The sequence below is a fragment of the Gracilinanus agilis genome, chromosome 6, assembly GCF_016433145.1.
Source record: "Gracilinanus agilis isolate LMUSP501 chromosome 6, AgileGrace, whole genome shotgun sequence".
In the NCBI taxonomy this organism is placed as follows: Eukaryota; Metazoa; Chordata; class Mammalia; order Didelphimorphia; family Didelphidae; genus Gracilinanus; species Gracilinanus agilis.
Window position 1 is genome coordinate 93,060,829 of NC_058135.1, and position 18,895 is coordinate 93,079,723.

The 18,895-nt window shown below is 39.9% G+C and overlaps 1 protein-coding gene across 1 annotated transcript in view; it reads right to left on the reverse strand.

Annotated features, from left to right (window-relative positions):
* Window positions 1-18,895, reverse strand: part of GALNTL6 (polypeptide N-acetylgalactosaminyltransferase like 6) — a 1,524,971-nt gene that overhangs the window by 82,085 nt on the left and 1,423,991 nt on the right. Inside the window, exon 9 of the mRNA XM_044680037.1 lies at window positions 258-479. Coding sequence (XP_044535972.1) covers window positions 258-479 — 222 coding nt within the window. The remainder of the gene's footprint in view (window positions 1-257; window positions 480-18,895) is intronic.

Consider the following 18,895-nt stretch of genomic DNA (forward strand, 5'->3'; position numbering starts at 1 on the left):
GAAGAAGAAGAAGAAGAAGAAGAAGAAGAAGAAGAAGAAGAAGAAGAAGAAGAAGAAGAAGAAGAAGAAGAAGAAGAAGAAGAAGAAGAAGAAGAAGAAGAAGAAGAAAAGAGAAAGAACATTCATTTATTTGAGATAGTATGATTAGTACAGGGGCATAGACTAGGTGACCTCTGGAAACTTTCCTACTCCATTGTTTTATGAAAGACACAACAGATAGCAGGAAGAGCAGGTTTCATGCCTGCTATGTGCCTCACCTCCCCCCAGGCAGCTGGTGGGGGCTCCACTGGGGGGTAGTACTTGGGGACATCCCAGGCGACGGCTGCCATGAACCACTTGAAGTCCTTGCACTTGAGATGCTTCCGGAGTTCCTTCTGGGCAGAGATGTCGCCTGTGGAAAGGTGTCTGTACTCAGGTCGCCGCTGGTAAATGTACTCGGCAAATTCATCCATCCAGGTCTCTGCCACTCGCTTTAGGTTCTGTGTAGCAGAAAATAAACCACTCAGTCATTCATCAGTCCATGATCTGACTGGGGCCCTGAGAAAGTTAAAAGTAAAAGGGGAAGGAAGCTTGACAATCTCAGCTAGCTTTGGTGGATGACACATGAAAGACTTAAACCTGTTGTGACATAAATACTTTAAGGAATGTGGTCTACTCAGCTTAAAGTGGCAACTGGGACTCAGTGGCTAAGAGCACTTGGTCTGGAATCAGGGAGTACTGAGTTCAAATCCAGCCTCAAATACTTTCTAGCTGTGTGACCCTGGGCAAGTCACTTAACTTCTAATTGCCTGACAAAAGGATCTACTGGAGAAAGGAATAGCAGAAAACCCCCACGGACAGCCCTGGACCATGGGGTCACATAGAGTTGGAAACAACTGAGTAACAATAACAACAAAATCAGCTCATAGTCTTGGACAATTTGATGGTAATAATAATGATAATAGTAATGTTAGTGTGTAATGGATAGAGAATGCTGATTCAGGAAGCTCTGGATTCAAGTTCTCCCACTGACTATGTGATCCTAGACAAGCCTTTTAACTTCTTAGTGCTTTGAACAACTCTCTAAGACTATTAGCTGCAGAGGAAGGGTAGACTTCCATTGGGAGAGGGAGCTCTGGGCGAGGATCGATGAAATCACAGGTCTGGTCCAAAGAAAAATAATGTCTCACTTGAATAGGTTTTAAGGTTTGCAAAAATGCTTCATAGATATCAGGGAGGGAAACTGCTGTTCAGTAATCCCAGCCAGTAAAGCTCATAATTATGCTAAGTGGAAGCCCACTGTTATACTAGGGTTTAAAGTAGCTGACTTCGGAGGAGTGGGAGTTCTTACTGGCCCCCAGGTTGCCTGGAGATCTCCAGCAAACAGACAGAGGTCTGGGAAGACAGGTCTGCCAACACGCTCCATTTCTGTCCCTCTAGGTGCACACAGATTACCAGGCACTGCTAATATATTCTGAATGTTAGATTCAGACACTTCATTACGTACAGTACTGATGCCCATAAGGGTTTCAGTCATTTACTGCAAAGCAAGGTGGAACTGGAGAAGATTACAAAGCAGGCTTTGCTTCTAGGGATGTTTGCTTGCTGTGGAGGTGCTGAGAATCTCAGGGCAAGAGAAGGAAGCAACCTGTTGTAACAGAAAGCCCGTGCTGGGATTCAGGAGGCCACTAACTAGGTGTATAACCTGGGGCAAGATGGCCCACAAAGCAGCGGTTACAGTAGATAAAGTACTATTTTTAGTTAGGAAAACTTGAGTTCAAATACTGTCACAGGCATTTATTAGTTGGGTGAATCTGGACAAGTCATTTAACTTCTTTTGGATTTCATTCCTCTTCTATAACACAAGAGGGGTCAGACTGGATGGTGGCTAAGGTCCCTTTTAGTTCCAAATCTATGATCCTATGAATTTACTTAATATCTTTGAGCCTCAGTTTCTTCATCTGTAAAACAAGAGGGCTGAATTAGATTGGGTCCATTTTCTGGGAGCTCCCTCTTCTCCCTTCCTTCCATATCACTCAAATGCCTTCTGCCACACTTCCACCCCTGTATCACCAAGGCAAATTCTATATGCTATCTGTACAAGCAATCCCATTTTATCTCCTCTCCTCCAGGTTATTGCTTAATCTATCATTCCTGTTCTCTCATTTACCTTCAATTTTCCCTCTTGCCTACTAATATGTTCATGTCTCGTCTATCCTCAAAAAACTCTTACTTGATCCTTCCATCCCCATCATTGTCCTATATTGCCTTTGCCTTTTCTGGCATAACTCTTTGAGAGGGCAGTCTATAAGAGAAGCTTCCGCTTCCTCTCCTCTTACTTCTTAATTCCCTATAATTCAGCTTCTGACTTCATCCTTACGCCAACATTCCTCTTTCCAAAATTACCATTGGTCCTCTAATTGCCAAATTCAATGGCCTTTTCTCAATGTTTATTCTTCACGCCTTCTCTGGAGTCTTTGGCACTGTCGATCAACTCTCCTCTCCTCTCCACTCTTCTCTCTAGGTTTTTGGGACTCCACTCTCTCCTGGTTCTCTTACTACCTATCTGACTGCTGTTTCTCTTTCCTTTGAAGGATAGTTGAGGGATCTGCATCTGGGCCATGTCAACTATGACTGACCTCAGGGCTCTGTCCTGGTCCATCTTCTCATCTCCCTCTATACTTGTTCCCTTGGTGAACTCATTAGCTCCCATGGACTAAATTGCCATCTCTATCCTGATGATTTTCAAATCTCTCTATCTAGCCCTTACCTCCTTGCTGCTCTCCAGAGTTGCATTTCCAATTGACCTTTGGCCATCTCAACCTGGATGTCCAGTAGACATTTTCAACTCAACATGCCCCAAACTGAAATGATTATTTTCACCTCTCTTCCAAACTTCCTTATTCCTGTTGAGGTTACCACTCTCTTCCTAATCTCCCAGGTTACCACATGTCATCCTTCACTTCTCCCTATTTTACTGTCCCCCCCAAATCTAATCTGTGGTCAAGGCCTGTCAATTTCTCCTTTGAAACATCTTTCAGATATGCTCTCCTTTTCTCTGATACTACCAGCACCCTGGTAAGGGCAGTCATCATCTCATGCTTCAACTACTGCAATAGCTTGCTGGTTGGTCTGCCTGCCGTAAGTTCTTCCCTACTCTATTTCATTCTCCATCTGCCAAAGTGATTTTCTTAAAGCATAAGTCCTACCATGTCACCCTCCTACTCAATAAACCCTAGAAGCTCATTATTCCTCCAGGATTAAATATAGACTTCTCATAACCTAGTGGGGACCCCCCACTTTTATAATCTTATACTTATGCCTTATAACTTCCTCTCCCACCTCCCCTATACTCTGATTGAGGGGCACCATCTTCCTTGCTGTGCCATGAACAAAACATTCTCTTTCTAGATTCTGGAGATTTTTACTGGCTGTCCTTCATGTTGGAAATGCTCTCCCTCCTTATCTCTGCCTTCCCCGACTTCCTTCAAGTACCAACTCAAATATATAGGAAGTCTTTCCCTATTCCTTTTAGTTCTAGTGTCTTTCCTCTATTAATGATCTTTTATCTATCCTATATGTAACTTGTTCATACATATTTGTTTGCATGCTGTTTCATTAGACTGTGAGGTTACTGAGAGCAGGGACTATCTCTGGCTTTTCTTGGTATCCCAGTGTTTAGCACAATGTCTGGCATATATCAGGCAATTAATGTTTATTGGCTAATAACTAGTGACATGGTCTCTGAGGTCCCTTGAAGTTCCATATTACTCGCCCCATGGTCTTTTATTCAAGGCAAACCATTTGAAATAGAGGAGAGTAGAGGGGTATTCTTCCCAAGGTCATCTTGTCCATTTTCAAGATCTAGAGCTCTTATCGTCTCACAGGATGGTACTTTGTTACCCAGTGTTCCTCATTTTGGTTTTCTCATTCCTGGCTGATAAAAGCACTGGCCTCTTTTTAGATTCTCATTTGTATTTGGGAGATCAAGCAGATAGATCTGGGGACTTAAATGGAAATCAGACACAAGTGACTAAGCAGAGAAATCAATGATGCTTGTATGGTTAAAGTTGTCCTGACAGAGGGGGCTCATTCTGATGAATAATAATAGTCATAATAGAGATGTCAAGAGTCCTAGAAGCTGTTCCCTCAGTATGTTTGGTTGTATTTCCTGTGGAGGATTTCTGGGAAGACATGGGCGAGACAGATAACATGAGACTGTGTGGATGAGTTGCAATCCATAAAAGGGAATACCCACATTGAGGAGATCACAGTCAGCCAATAAACATTTATTAAGCTCCTGCAATGTGCCAGGCATTGTGCTAAGTGTTGGGGATATACAAAGAAGCAAAAAAAAGTGCCTGCCCTTGAGGAGCTCATAATTTAATCACAGTCCTATTGAAGCATTGAAAAACAGTATATGTTTATATACAGTTTTTTTAAGGTTTACAAAGAAATCTCCCTATAATAATCCTGCAAGGCAAGTAGTATTTATATTATTATTTATATTTTGTAGATGAAGGCCTAAAGACTAAGGGAGTTGGAGAGTTTTGTTAAAGAGCATATGGCTAATAAAAATTATGGAGTCAGAATTGGAACCTATCTCTCTGGACTTGGAGTGGCACAGTGGTTAGAGTGCTGGACCTGAAGTCAGGAAGACATCAGTTCAAATTTTACCTCAGACTTGCTAGCTGTGGTGACTTTGAGCAATTCATTTAACCTTGTTTGCCTCAGTTTCCTTATCTGTAAAGTGAGCCCAAGAAGGAAATGGCAAGTCATTCCAGTATCTTTGCCAACAAAACCCCCAAAAAGAGTCATGAAGAATTGGACGTGACTGTAACAACTAATCAATAACTCTGGACTTAAAGAATAGGGATCTTTCCATCAATATTGCATGGAAATCTACTCTTGAAAATGATGATAGAATCTCATTGGCTGCCAACTAACAAGACATATGTTGGTGCTGAGGTGGGACATGTCCTACCTAGCTTAAGAATTTCTAGTGGCTCTTGATTACCTTTAAAATCAAATACAAATGCTCCTGAAGTTTAAGGCCCTGTACAACCTGGCTTCAAACTACTCCCTTGCAAAGTTTGTTCCACCTGATTCCCTATTTACCTGCTCTATGGTCAAGTCAACAAACATTTGTTAAGTGCCTGCTTTGTGCAGGTATTGTGCTAAGCATCTGACACCAGCCAAACTGGTTTTCTTTCTGTTCAAATTCAATGCTCCATCTCTTTCCTGTCTCTGGGCTTTTGTCTAGGTTGGGTCCCGTGCCTGGAATGCACTCTCTCTCCCTCTCACCTTTCTCAAGAACCCTTAGTTTCCTTCAAAATTCCTCTCCTGTCACATTATATTTAAGGTTTCTAAGGCTCCCCTCATTTGCTAGGGTGTCCTCTTTAAATTTATACTTATAATGTGTATGTATTGTTTCCCCAAGGAAATATAAGCTCTTTTAGGGTAAGGATTGTTTTTCATCTTTGTATCCCCAGCTTGATGCATCATCCAATATAGATCAAGCATCCAACAAGGCAAGCAAGTCAATGCTTGCCACTTGATCATCACCAAGATGCTCACTTGTGTCTACACTCAAGGCTCCATCTGCCTCAGATGATACTTTTCTCTTTTAATATATATGATGGTCTCACATCATCTCCTTTTGTTATTGTTACTACTTCCTGCTAGACCAATGATGTCAGCACTCAATAAATTCTTCATGTTTGAGAGGTGGCAGGCATATTGTAAAAGAAAGCACAGCTGTCCTGGGGATCAGGGGTTTTGAAAGCCCCGTTAGCAGACCAGAAGCTCTGGAATGTACAAGCTATAAAGACCTCAAGTATGAGCCCAGGAATGTATACGCATCAATCTCATCATGTCACAGCCCTGTGGCCCCCATTCAGTAAGCTCCAGTGGCTCCAGTGGATCAATACAAATTCCTCTGTTGGACTTTTAAAGCCCTTTATGACTTGAACCCTTATATTTGCCCCCTCTCCATTACCATCAGTGACATTGGCTTCCTTGCTCTTCCTTATTCAAGATACACTATCCCCACACTTCAGACTTTTTTACTCTTTGTCCCCTATGGACTGGCCTGGAATTCTCTCTTTCATTTCTACCTTATGGCTTCCTTCAGTTCTCAGCTGAAATTCCATCTGGGATTATCTTTTTTCCCCCTTTTATCTTTATTTCCCTATTTAGCACAGACCTCACAGGTATGGATACTTAAATAAGCACTTGTTGACTTGAACTGATTTGAAAATGAAGATATGGTTGGACCTCTGATATTCAAGCACTGCCCGAAGTTCAGAGAAGCTCATGCCAAAAGATTGGCCATTGGGTAATTTTGGTCATAAGAACTTTATAGCATTTTATAGCCAAAGGAAGAATGTTATAGCAGAAAGAGCCCTGATCCTGAAGTCAGAGGATGAGGATTCAAATTCTACCTCTGATGTTTACTAGCTCTTTGGGCAAGGCACTCAACTTCCCTGGACCAAATGAAGAAAAGAAAATGGGAGAATGGGCTGGCCTGGATGGCCATTGAGGTCACTTCTAGTTTTAGCTCTTGAATCCAACAAACTCATGAAACTTATCTATGAAAGCATGGAAGGGTTGTGGTCTGGACCTAGAGAGGGAATAGGCACTGTGTTAAAATTAGGGATCTTTGACATCCTGAGGAAGTATATTTTCTTTTTTTAAAAAATAATTAATTTACTTAGAATATTTTTCCATAGTTACATGATTCATGTTCTTTCCCTTTCCTCTTCCCTCCTCTGTCCCAGAGCTGACAAGCAATTCCACTGGGTTATGCATGTATCATTGTTCAAAATCTATTTCCATATTATTCATATTTGCAACAGAGTGATTGAAGAAGTATATTTTCAAGGCACAAGAATGAACGAGATGACTTCTGATGGATTCCTCACAACTCTGTAACTCTACCTTTATGGTTGTTGTTGTTGAGTCATTGTTCAGTCATTTCTGACCCTTCTTGACCCCATTTGGAGTTTTTTTTGGCAAAAATACTGTAATGGTTTGTCATTTCCTTCTCCAGCTCATTTTATGGATGAGGAAACTGAGGCCAACAGAGTTAAATAACTTGCCCAAGGTTACAGTTAGTAAATGTCTAAGGTCAGATTTGAACTCAGGAAGAGTCTTCCTAGCTTCAGGCCTGACACTTTTTCCACTGCCCCACCTCCCTGACCTTACCTACCATTAGCCCTAATAATATATTTGTTGATCAATTGATTTTACCAACTATACATATAAAGACCATGAAGAAATTATCACTTTATTATCTTACCCTCTGTTTCATTTTGAGTAAATTTACATAGGAATAACTGTTTCAGTAAAGAAATATAGTAAATAGACAATTCTTAATTAGCTGTAGCAACAGGGTATCAGAATAGAATGGATAATTAAAATCCAAGGATAATGGTACACCTCAGTTTTAGCAGTAGTTTCAATCTCTTCTCCCCTGAACTGCTGACATGAATTAAAATGGAAAGATTTAAATGTTAGAGGCTTTATTTGCTCTCTCAGAGGAAGCAAATTAAGGGTAGGAGAAAGAAGAAAAGCCAGTAAAGGACTCTAAAAGCCAGGACTGAGTAATTATCTTCCAACAGTCAAAAGCTGAGGGGAAAAGAATTCTCAATTCTCAAGAATTCAGATCAATTGCTAGAAAAGTTGGTCACTAAAAGCATATCAACACTTTGTTTAGGAGAATAAGCATGTCGGAGCTTTAGATTGCCTTTTTTTTGGTAAATAGTAGGAAATCAATCTCAGTTATGATATGTATTTTCCTTTATAAAGAACTAGGCCAACACTTCATATAAAAAAGGCGAGCCTGCCCACTATCCGAAGAAGTTTGATAAATTTGTAAGAAAGAGTTTTTTGACAGATTTGCTTCAGAAATTCATTTGAAAATCTCACAACCGGATTTTATCCTCCTGTTTTGTATCAAGCAGCCCAACAAATCTAAAAGTTTCAAAGTAGAAAGACTCCTTTTAAACAAAGGCAGTGAGGTAGAGAGGGATAGCTAGGTAACACAACACTGGACCTGGATTAAGGAAGACTCATCTTTCTGTGTTCAAATCCAGTCTCAGACACTTACATACTAGCTGTGTGACCCTGGGCAGGCCATTTAACTCTGCTGCCTGGTTTCTTAATCTGTAAAAGGAGCTGGAGAAGGAAATGGCAAGCTATGCCAATATCTTTATCAAGAAAATCTCAAATAGGGTTAGGAAGAGTTGAACATGAGTAAAGAATGAATAATAAACAAGAGGAAGAGAACAATAGTGGAACATGTGGAAGCTGCTGAGAGTTAGAGTGAGGTTTGCTTTGTGTTTCTGAACAAATACACTAATTTACCCTAAGGATAATCAAAATTCCATCAAGATAACTTGACCCTCTCTTCAGCTTTTGATGTATGAATTCTCTCCTGGACTCTCCAGCAGATACTGGGTGACCTTGGAACTAATGTACTTGGCATCAGAAAACCAAAAACACCATAAATGATGGTATCAGCTAAAAAGGAAACTGACTACTCAGATGACACAGCTTCAGAACTGCAACAAAATCTAGCTTGATAGAATCCGGAGAACAAAAATTTGTCAGTCCTTACCTTCAGGTAAGTATTAAAAAAAAGTTGAAATTGGAGATGTATTTTCTTAATAAAACTTGGCAATTCTTAAGACAGTTGAAATTACACTTAAAAATAGATCAAGTCTTTTAATTTTCTGTTATTTTTTTTTTTTTTGTGTGATCAGTTTGGTTGTTCCAAAAAGAAAGATGACATAGTAGATATATATTAACTGTTGGAGACAGAAAAGTTAAATGATTTGTCTAGGATTCCAGAGATAAAAAGTGTCAGAGGCAGGATTTGAATCTAGAGCATTCTGATTCCCAGTCCCATGCGTTTTATAGTATTCTACACAATCTTCTTCCTAGATGGCGTATATGGTATAGTTAGCTAGGATAACTATATCTAGGATGTAACTAGGATAGGATATCTAGATAGCTAGAAGGAAGCTTAGAAAAGATGTAGTACAACCAACCTCCTTGTTCTTGTTCTTGAGTTGTTTTCAGTCATATCTGAAGACGTTTTCTTTGCAAAGAGAGTAGAGTGATTTGCCATTTCCTTCTCTGGCTTATTTTATAGATGAAGAAACTGAGGCAAACAGGGTGAAGTGACTTGCCAAGAATCACATAGCCAGTAAATTTCTGGATGGACTGGCCACTCAAGAACACGAGTCTTCCTGACTACAGGCTTAGCACTCTATCCACTGTGCTACCTGCTACCCTTGCTTCTTGTAAGGAAATTGCAAGAGAGACAGTGAAGAGATTGCTTATCCAGTGTAGTACATCTGAGAATGAAATAAAAGGAGGAAACAACTCTGAGAAAAAGACAGGAACATGAAGAGAAGACCTTGAATATGCCCTGGTAGAAAGACAAGGGTCTATCTCCTTGAGGAAAGAACAGAGAAACAAATGAAAGAAGCTGGGGAAATAGAAAAAAAAATCTGAGCATGTCTTATCTGTAGTAAAGATAGAAGCAGATAAAGGTCAAGGCATTGGTATGTAGGGAAAAGAATGGTAAGAAACATCCTGGAAAGAATACAAGGAAAATTGGAGAAGAAAAAGGAGGCATATGAGGTAGAACCTATAGCATTGGATATTTCATTTTGTTAGTAAGGTAGCTTCCTCTATATCAGTGATTCCCAAAGTGGGCGCCACTGCCCCTTGGTGGGTGCTGCAGCAATCCAGGAGGGCAGTGATGGCCACAGGTGCATTTATCTTTCCTATTAATTGCTATTAAAATTAAAAAAAAATTAATTTCCAGGGGGCTAAGTAATATTTTTTCTGGAAAGGGGGCAGTAGGCCAAAAAAATTTGGGAACCACTGATCTATATGTAAGGCTCTGTGCTAGGCATGGAATCCACAGAAGTAAAAAAGAAGCAGCTTGCTCTCAAGGAGTTTACATTCTTCTAAGAGGATGTAACATGGAAAATCGTAAGTAAATGCAAAATATATGGAAAGTAATTTCAAAAAGGAGGGAGTATTTACAATTGGGGAAAACAGAAAGTCTCTTGTAAGTGTTCCTTTGAATTGTGTTTTGAAGGAAGTTAGAGATTCTAGGAGGTCAAAGTGAGGAAGGCACACATTTTAGACATAGCTGACAATTTATGCAAAGACAGATGTAGGAGATGGACTGTTCTGTATAGAGAGCAGCTAGCAGGCCTGTTTGACTCAAAAACAAATGGACAATGAGTGAAGAACAATGTGGAATTAGTTCTCAGATTTAAAACTATAAGGGCGGGCCTTTAGGAGTCATATAATTTATCCCCCTCATTTTTTTGTGAAGAAACTGAAGTTTAGGGTGGTGATTTGTCCCAAGGCAAACAGGTAGTAAGTGGCAGTCAGGATTAGAATAAAGGCTCTCAGACTCCAGATTTGGTCTTTTTACATTATGTAGTCTCCTGAAAGGCAAAAGTGAAACGAATATATCCAACAACTAACAAGCTTTTACCAAGTGTCTACCCTGTGCCAATTGCTGTACCAAATGTTTGAGATACAAAGAAAAAAAAATGAAACAGTCTCTTCCCTTAAGGAAGTCTGCATTCTAATAGAAGAGCCAACCTCTATGAGTGTATGTATGTGAGTTTTCATCATGTGCTATGACCCAAGGTAGGTTCATTTCCCACTTTCCCACTAGAACCCTGGTGTCCTGATTTCTCAAGTGTTTTGCTCTCTACACCACTCTATTTCTCCTATTAAAGAGTCTGGCCTTTATTCTGGGAAGAATTTTAGGATCATTACCAAGGAACACTCAAAGTGGCAGCAATTTGGGTATTGATTCTTTATTGGAATGTAGTTAAATGAGGCGGATCATTTGGTGATAGCCTAATCATAGCCGGTGAAGGCACCACTTACTTAGGGAGACCTGAATAGTACCAAAGCAATGTCTTTCGCTTAAAGAAAGGTTGGTGTGTTGATGTGTATGTGCTCAGGAAGTTGAGAATGATTCGAAAACACTGACGTTCTTCCATATTAAACTTTTGCCTGAGTTACTTAAAAAGAGTAAAATGAACTCATCTGAGCATTCTGAACTCTCCTTTGGACTGACAGTGCTTTGGTGGAGGTGCTGATGGGTAATGAGGCAAGTGGGCCAAAAAATAAGCATTGGCTAGAGAAACAGATTGTCTTTAAAACAGGATAATCCACTTTGAAACAAAAATAAGGAGATGAATAGGTTCATGCTGGCATTCAAAGCCCTCTCTCTATAATCTGGCACAAATTTTGCTGTCTAATGAACTCTCTGCCCAAGCCAACCTGCTCTTTGTATTTCCTGAAAAGACTTCCACCTTGACACATCTACTCTTGCTAATTGCTCGACTCTATGGAACTCTCTCTTCCTTTCTCCTTCTCTGAAACAGCTCCATTCTTCAAGCTTTAGCATAGTGCCTGGCACATGGGAAGTTCTTAAAAAATGTTGACACATTCCCAAACCTTCCATAAATTTTTCCTTGACTATCTTGCTCCACAATGATCTTTCTTAATACTGAATTGTTACTCTTTTCCAGTTATTCATTGTTGTAGTTGCCTTTTATGTGGCAGTGTCTTTTCCTCTCATGTGGGCTGACTGTGGCTACATGGCAGGTCACTGTTTTGGATTCTCTAGCCCTAGTAAACAACTGTGCATCTAACAGGAGAAATTCTGTACATGTGTAAAATAACTTAGTGCTATGGCCAGTGTATAGATCAGGACTATCACTTTAGATGTGGAAGGGATCTTTGAGGCTTGTAAGCTCTTACCACTGTAGTGGGCAAAAGATGAAATGATTGAGGAAACACAGGTTCGATCTTCCAAGTATGTTGATTTATTAAGCAATGCACAACAATTGCCCAACAAATTGGGACCAGTTACCTTCCTCGGCTTTGGCACTAGACCCAGAATACAGGGGGAAACAGACTTTTATGTGTGAAAAAACAATTAATTAAATAAGGATAATTAATTAAAAGGAAACAATCAACCAGGATAAAACATTAGATAATTTGATAGAAAATTAGGGACTTTCCAAGTTGGCAGAGGGAGAGCAAACAGGTACAATTTCTTGAAATCAGAAAAAGAAGTGTCCCATTAGTGCCTGAAGAATCAAAGGAACATGGAAACAAAAACCTGACTGATTAGTATGGGGCTAATTTTAAGATAAGACATATAGATGGCTTGAGGTGTATAACTTTGAGAAAACTCATTGCATCAATCTTTGGATCTGACTAGGCTTCTGGTCAGCATAATCTAGGTCCTTAGTTAAGGGTCTCTAAGCACCAGCGATCCAGCTTCCCAGACACGCAGGACTGGATTCAAATAATGCAATAAGGTTTTCTTTCAATTCCCATGATGGAATAAAGTTTTCCCACAAGATAAAATTTACATAATTGGACAGAAAGGGAAGTGATTTGAGTCATAAGATAGAGTCAGTGTGGTTCACTCAATTTCCACAATTATCTAAAAATCTCATTATATATATTTCTATATATACACACACAAATCCCATTTTCTGTCCTAATCCTCTCACATCAAACCACCTTTAATTTTGTAGATGAGGAAGCTGAAGAAGAGAGAGGAGCTAAGTGACTCATCCAGCACCACAAAATCACTACGTTTCTTTTCTTCTTCTTTTTTTTTAACCCTTACCTTCCATCTTGGAATCAATACTGTGTATTGGCTCCAAGGCAGGGCTAGGCAATGGGGGTTAAGTGACTTGCCCAGGGTCACACAGCTAGGAAATGCCTGAGGTCAAATTTGAACCCAGGACCTCTCCTCTCTGAGCCTGGCTTTCAATCCACTGAGCCACCCAGCTGCCCCTGAATCAGTACATTTCTAAGGTAGGTTCTGAACCCAGATCTTCTTGACTCTACTACACCATATTGTGTTGAAAGCTATCTAACATCTCCAGATAATCTGAATGAGGATGGCTTAGTTGATAAGAAAGTAATGGGACATGGGAGATCTTTCTGTTAGCTCAGAGCTGCTTCTGTGTCTCTCGCAATGAGCTTGGGATTTTATTTTTATATTGTATACAAAACCTAATTCACACAGAAACACAAACGACTGCACAGTTGCACAGAAATACAGATTATGTCATATCAAGGCACAATAAAGTTATAGTTTTACAAAGAATTTTCTCATGAAGATAATGCTAGATGAGAAAAAAAAGTCCCAAGGCTGAGTCTTATGCCTTATTGGGAGGAAAGCACCGGCTGGATGAGTCTTGTCTAACTTTTGTCCAGTTTTGACCTTGACTGTCTGAGAATAGTTTTGAGCTTAATTTTCTGCATTTATGTCTTAAAGAGAAACTGTTAACCTCTTGACTTCTGGTTTGTTGGAAATTTAAAGTTTTCCAATAAGGCTATAATGTTTTTCAATAAGAAAAGGTATGGATCATAAAAGGGGTCAAAAGAGGAATCTCAGATTTTTATCTATTTGAGACTCTGTTTCTCTTATTGGCCTCCCATAATATTGCTCATCTTGTAGAAGCGATTAGAACAGATTAATGCACACAGAGGGAAAGGATGGACTAAGATGCTGGAGAGCATGTCTTTTACTTGCACTGATTAGAAAAGCAGGGAAAAGAATTTAAAGCACAGGACCAATGCTGAAGAGCATTGTCTTTTCCTCAACTTGGCTGACCTTTGGTAGAGTACAATGGGAAGTGGTATAAGAGAAGATAAGAGCAAAGGATGAGCAAGGCTCAGAGGAGTATCAGTGGTGAATGAAGCCCCTAGAGCAGTGATGGGCAACCTTTTGAGCTTGGTGTGTCAAAATTCGCCAAAAAAACGAGTATCACTCGGGTGGTGTGTCACTTCAAGAAAAAGACCAAAACATAATTTCACAATATTTATAGTTTAAATAACAAAAATGTATAATCGTAATATATATAACTATTTAATAAACCAAAATAGGTAAATTAATATAGATAGAATTGTCATCTAAAGTGCACAGAGTGTCTACACTATACTACAGCAAATGTTTCATCCTTGGCACACTGCCCCATACTTCTCTGTATGCAGCCACATGTCTTTGAAAAAGGCTACGTGTGTCTGACACACGTGCCATAGGTTTGCCATCACCACCCTAGAGTCTAGGGCTCCTGGACATTATTCCCATCCCGTCCCTTTCTGTGTTCTGGCTGCAGAACCCTAAGAAAGGTGGTCCGGAGCGTGTATGACCGCTCGTGTTTCCTGGTTGTCTAGGTGGGTGTGTGGTCAGTTCCGAGGCAATCCAAAGCTCAGGCATGGAAACCATCGAAGTGGGCACTGCATGGTAATGCCAGGTGTTACAAATTCAGCCTGGGGACTCCATATCTGAAACTCACCTGCCAAGCTCACTCTCCAGTCTCTAGAGAGGAGTACCTTGGGGCAGCCCCTGGGATGTGATAAAAGCTTTGCTAGAAAAGTGCTCACTCATCCCTCCCACAGAAGAAGCTGTCACCTACAAAGCTGTCCTGTACCCAGAGGCTATAAATGAGCCTGCTACATGCTCCCAGAGCTTGTTTATTCTCAACAGGTTGGTGGGGCTCAGGAGTTGCTCTATCTACAAAGCATGGGGTTTGGAGAAGGGAGAAATCTGTCTTCCTGAAGGAGCCAGCAGTGCTAATTAATAGTCACCAGGAGGGACTGGGCAAGAGAAGGACAGATGATTTAATGCTCAGTGTTAATCTCTATCTGACATGGAAAAGGAAATAAGGAAGTAGAGAAATTCTCTGTCTATGTGGTCTGGCTTCCATCTTGAGCTTGGGTTCCAATCTGGCTCAGAGTGGGTTTGGAGTCCGAGCCTGTCCAAAACGAATTTAGGAAATTTGAGCCTCCTGAAAGCCTTCTTTAGGTGGAAAGATACTTTGGAACTTTCCCTTATCTGAGGACTGTGGAGAAGAATTGCCTTTTCCTAGCATTTATTGGAGTATGATTAGAGGACAAAGGGAACAAGTCTCTCCTACAATTTCAAAAGACTGGTGAAAAGGATTTCTTCCCTTTCTAAAATCTGTAAGTATGTAGATTGTACCTGATAAAAATCAATTCAATGAATATTTATTGAGCATCTGCTTGAGTCATTAATAATTTCTATTCTTCCAACACCCTTAGAACAAAATAAGCTTTAGTCTTTAGGTTCTGTCTCTATGGCTAAGGGTATTTTATTTTGTCTTAGTTTGTCAGGGACTCTCAGTTTACTAAGACAACCATAAGGATTTTTTTAGGTTTAGCTTGAATCTGAGATTTTACTTTTAGGAAAGAGAACAGTACTTGGACTTTTAGAATCATAAAACTCCAAGAATAGAAATAGAGGGTTAGGGTCTGGACCTGTGATTTCCTTGGCATAGGGAACCCTGCAGGAAAGGAAACTCCTTTTACTGATTCAAGCTGGCTCCTTCCTCACAATTTATAGTTTTAGAGAACTGTCTGGGATTAAGAGGTGCAGTGACTTGCCCAGGGTCACACAGCTAGTATCTGTCAGAAGTTGTCTGCTATATCTGCCTCTGAATAATGGAAATACTAAAAGTGATTAAATAGTACTTGGGCTACAATAAGTTATCAATAGCAGCTACTATTAAATCTGGGACTAAAGGGTTGTGGTTAGATTTAGCTGGAAGGGATCTCCAAGGTCATTTATTCTCATGCTCCCATGTTGGTATAACATCTTTTCTTATGCCTTTTCCCTCCTAAATCTATATGTGGCCAGTATTTTCTCAGGCCATCACCTTTGTGCTGATTTAAGTTTCCTTCTTTCCCAAGACTCTATAACTAAGCAGTTCAACTCCATATTATGTTCTCCACTTGCATCCCTTGCCCCCTTCTGTCCTTATGCCAGATTAATGTCTCCACATTGGATCAATCTCAATTCACTTTCTCTGATCCTGCTAACATGCTGCTGAACAGAGATGTAGTAAGTCATACAACCAAGAGGACTAAATATACTACAAATTTATTTCATTTAACAATAACTGAGTCCTCAATGCAGTAAGGAAAACCTTTCATTGTTTAAAATGTACAACAGGGGACAGCAGGGTGACTCAGTGGACTGAGAGCCAGGTCCAGAAATGGGAGGGCTTAGGCTCCAATATGGCCCCAGATACTTGATAGCTGTGTGACCCTGGGCAAATCACTTAACCTCCATTGCCTAGCCCTTACCACTCTTCTGCCTTGGAACCAATACACAGTATTGATTTTGAAAATGAAATAAAATGCACAACAAAAACCTTTATTACCATTGGCTCAGCTGTTAACCGAACCTGGTAATTTCAAAACTTAACATTGGGGGGCAGCTGGGTAGCTCAGTGGATTGAGAGCCAGGCCTAGAGACGGGAGGTCCTAGGTTCAAATCCGGCCTCAGACACTTCCCAGCTGTGTGACCCTGGGCAAGTCACTTGACCCCCATTGCCTACCCTTACCACTCTTCCACATATAAGTCAATACACAGAAGTTAAGGGTTTAAAAAAAAAAAAACAACTTAACATTAAGACTTTGAAGAATTGTGAGTGCAAAACAATGCCATTATTGATAATTTTATTGACAATTGACAAATTTATGTTTTTATAATAAAGCCAAAAATTAACCACCCCTAAGATGCAGGACCAGATGAAAGGTGGATTCTTTCTGGATGTTGCAGTAGGCTATTCCTGTCCTCCAAACAAACCTCTTCTCTCCTAATTCCTGTATATGAATTCCCTCTTCTTTTAATTCCAAACCTCTCTGACACAATCCCTCATTCTCTACCTTTTCCCTCCAGCTTCTGATAATGAGATGGTCCTCCTCCTTGCCAAATGCAACCCTTCAGTATTTTTCCTTCATCTCCTTTGTCTTCTAGCAGGTCTTCACAGGCATCCACTTTATTTTTTAATCTCTTCCTTTCTCCTATCTCCTTTCCTGCTGCATTGAAATATGCCCAAGTTTTTTCCTATCCTTTATTAGAGCCTAGCATCCCTGAAAGCAAAATTTCTCTTACTCTCCTCTCTTGGAAAAATCATGCCTATACTTGCCACATCTGCTTCTTCTAACCATTTGCCAGTGAAACTTTTTCCTTCAAAGTTACACCAGTATTGCCAGCTCTGATGTTCTTATGAGAAAAAATTCAGTTCTCGAATTTATTTGTTTCTTGAATTCTGTCAAATGAAAATTTCTGTTCTGATCACCTTCTTCTGGATACTCTGCTCTTTCTCTGGATTCTCCTACTTCTTTTCAGTCTTCGTTGCTGGTTCATTGCCTTAATTGTGTCCTGAGCATTCCTCTTTTCTCCCTCTACATACTCTCTCTGTGACCTCATCAGTCCCCATGAATTAAATGATCTCTTTGCAGATAATTCCCAGATCTATCTATCTATCTATCTATCTATCTATCTATCTATCTATCTATCTATCTATCTATCTAATCTGTNCTATCTATCTATCTATCTATCTATCTATCTATCTATCTATCTATCTAATCTGTCTCTCTCTCTTTATCTGTCTGTCTTTCTGTCTATCTATCTAATCTCTCTGTCTGTCTGTCTATCTATCTATCTATCTATCTATCTATCTATCTATCTATCTATCTGTCTGTCTGTCTGTCTGGCTATCTAATCTATCTGTCTGCCTATCTATCTATCTATCTGTCTGTCTGTCTGTCTGTCTGTCTATCTATCTATCTATCTATCTATCTATCTATCTATCTATCTATCTGTCTATCTAATCTGTCTCTCTGTCTCTCTATCTAATCTCTCTGTCTCTCTGTCTCTCTGTCTGTCTGTCTCTCTGTCTGTCTGTCTCTCTCTTTCTCTGTCTGTCTGTCTGTCTCTCTCTCTCTAATCTGTGTGTCTATTCATCCATTCATCTCCATTCTCTTTCTTTAATTGTAGCCTTATGCAAAGTGAAGTTAACAAGCATTTAAGTTCCTACTATGTGCCAGGTACTGTGCTAAGTGCTAGAGATATAAAAACAGGCAAAATACTGTCCCTGTTCACAAGGAGCTCACAATTAAATGAGGGAGACAATGTACAGACAGCTATGCATGAATTAGACATATGTAAGGTAAACTGGAATAATTCTTAGAGGCATTAGTCAATTGCCCAATGGACATTTCAAACCGGATATACCAGATGTTCATTGTTACCATTATGTTCATCATGTCTTAACTAGAATTATCCCTCCACCTAAACTTTCCCTCTACCAAACTTCCTTATTTCTGTTGAAGGCCCTACCCACTAGTCTTGTAACCTCCCAGGTTCAAATCTTTGGCATTATTCTCCTCATTCTTCCTTGTTCCCTACATCCAATGGTTTGCTCATTCTAATCCTTTCTCCCTCAGACGACCTTCTCTCTACTCACACTGACATCATCTCAGTTCATGCCTTTATCACCTCTCACAGAGACTACTGCAATGACCTGATTGGCCCCCCTGCCTTTCTCCACTCTGATTTATCCCTGGCATAGCTACCAAGGTGATTTTACTAAATCTTTTTTTTTAACCCTTATCTTCCAACTTAGACTCAATAGAGGTATTGATTCCAAGGCAGAGGAGTGGTAAGAGCAGGGCAATTTGGGTTAAGTGACTTGCCCAGGGTCACACAGCGAGGAAGTATATATCATTTTCTTGATACATAAATGCCATCGTCTTTATTATCTCTAAGACAAAATGCAAACTTTTGTGTTTGTTTCCCAGCCTACCTTTTCATCCTCATATAGTGTGTTAAACGTTTTGACTAATGCTACACATATGGTTGTTTTAGAGCAGAGGTTCTTAATCTTATTTGTGCCCCTCTGGTAGTCTGAGGAAGCCTATGGATCCCTTCTCAGTATCACATTTTTATGTTCATGAAACGAGTACAGGGGATTACGTAGGAAGCTAATCATATTGAATAGCAGATATATAAATATTTTTAAAATGT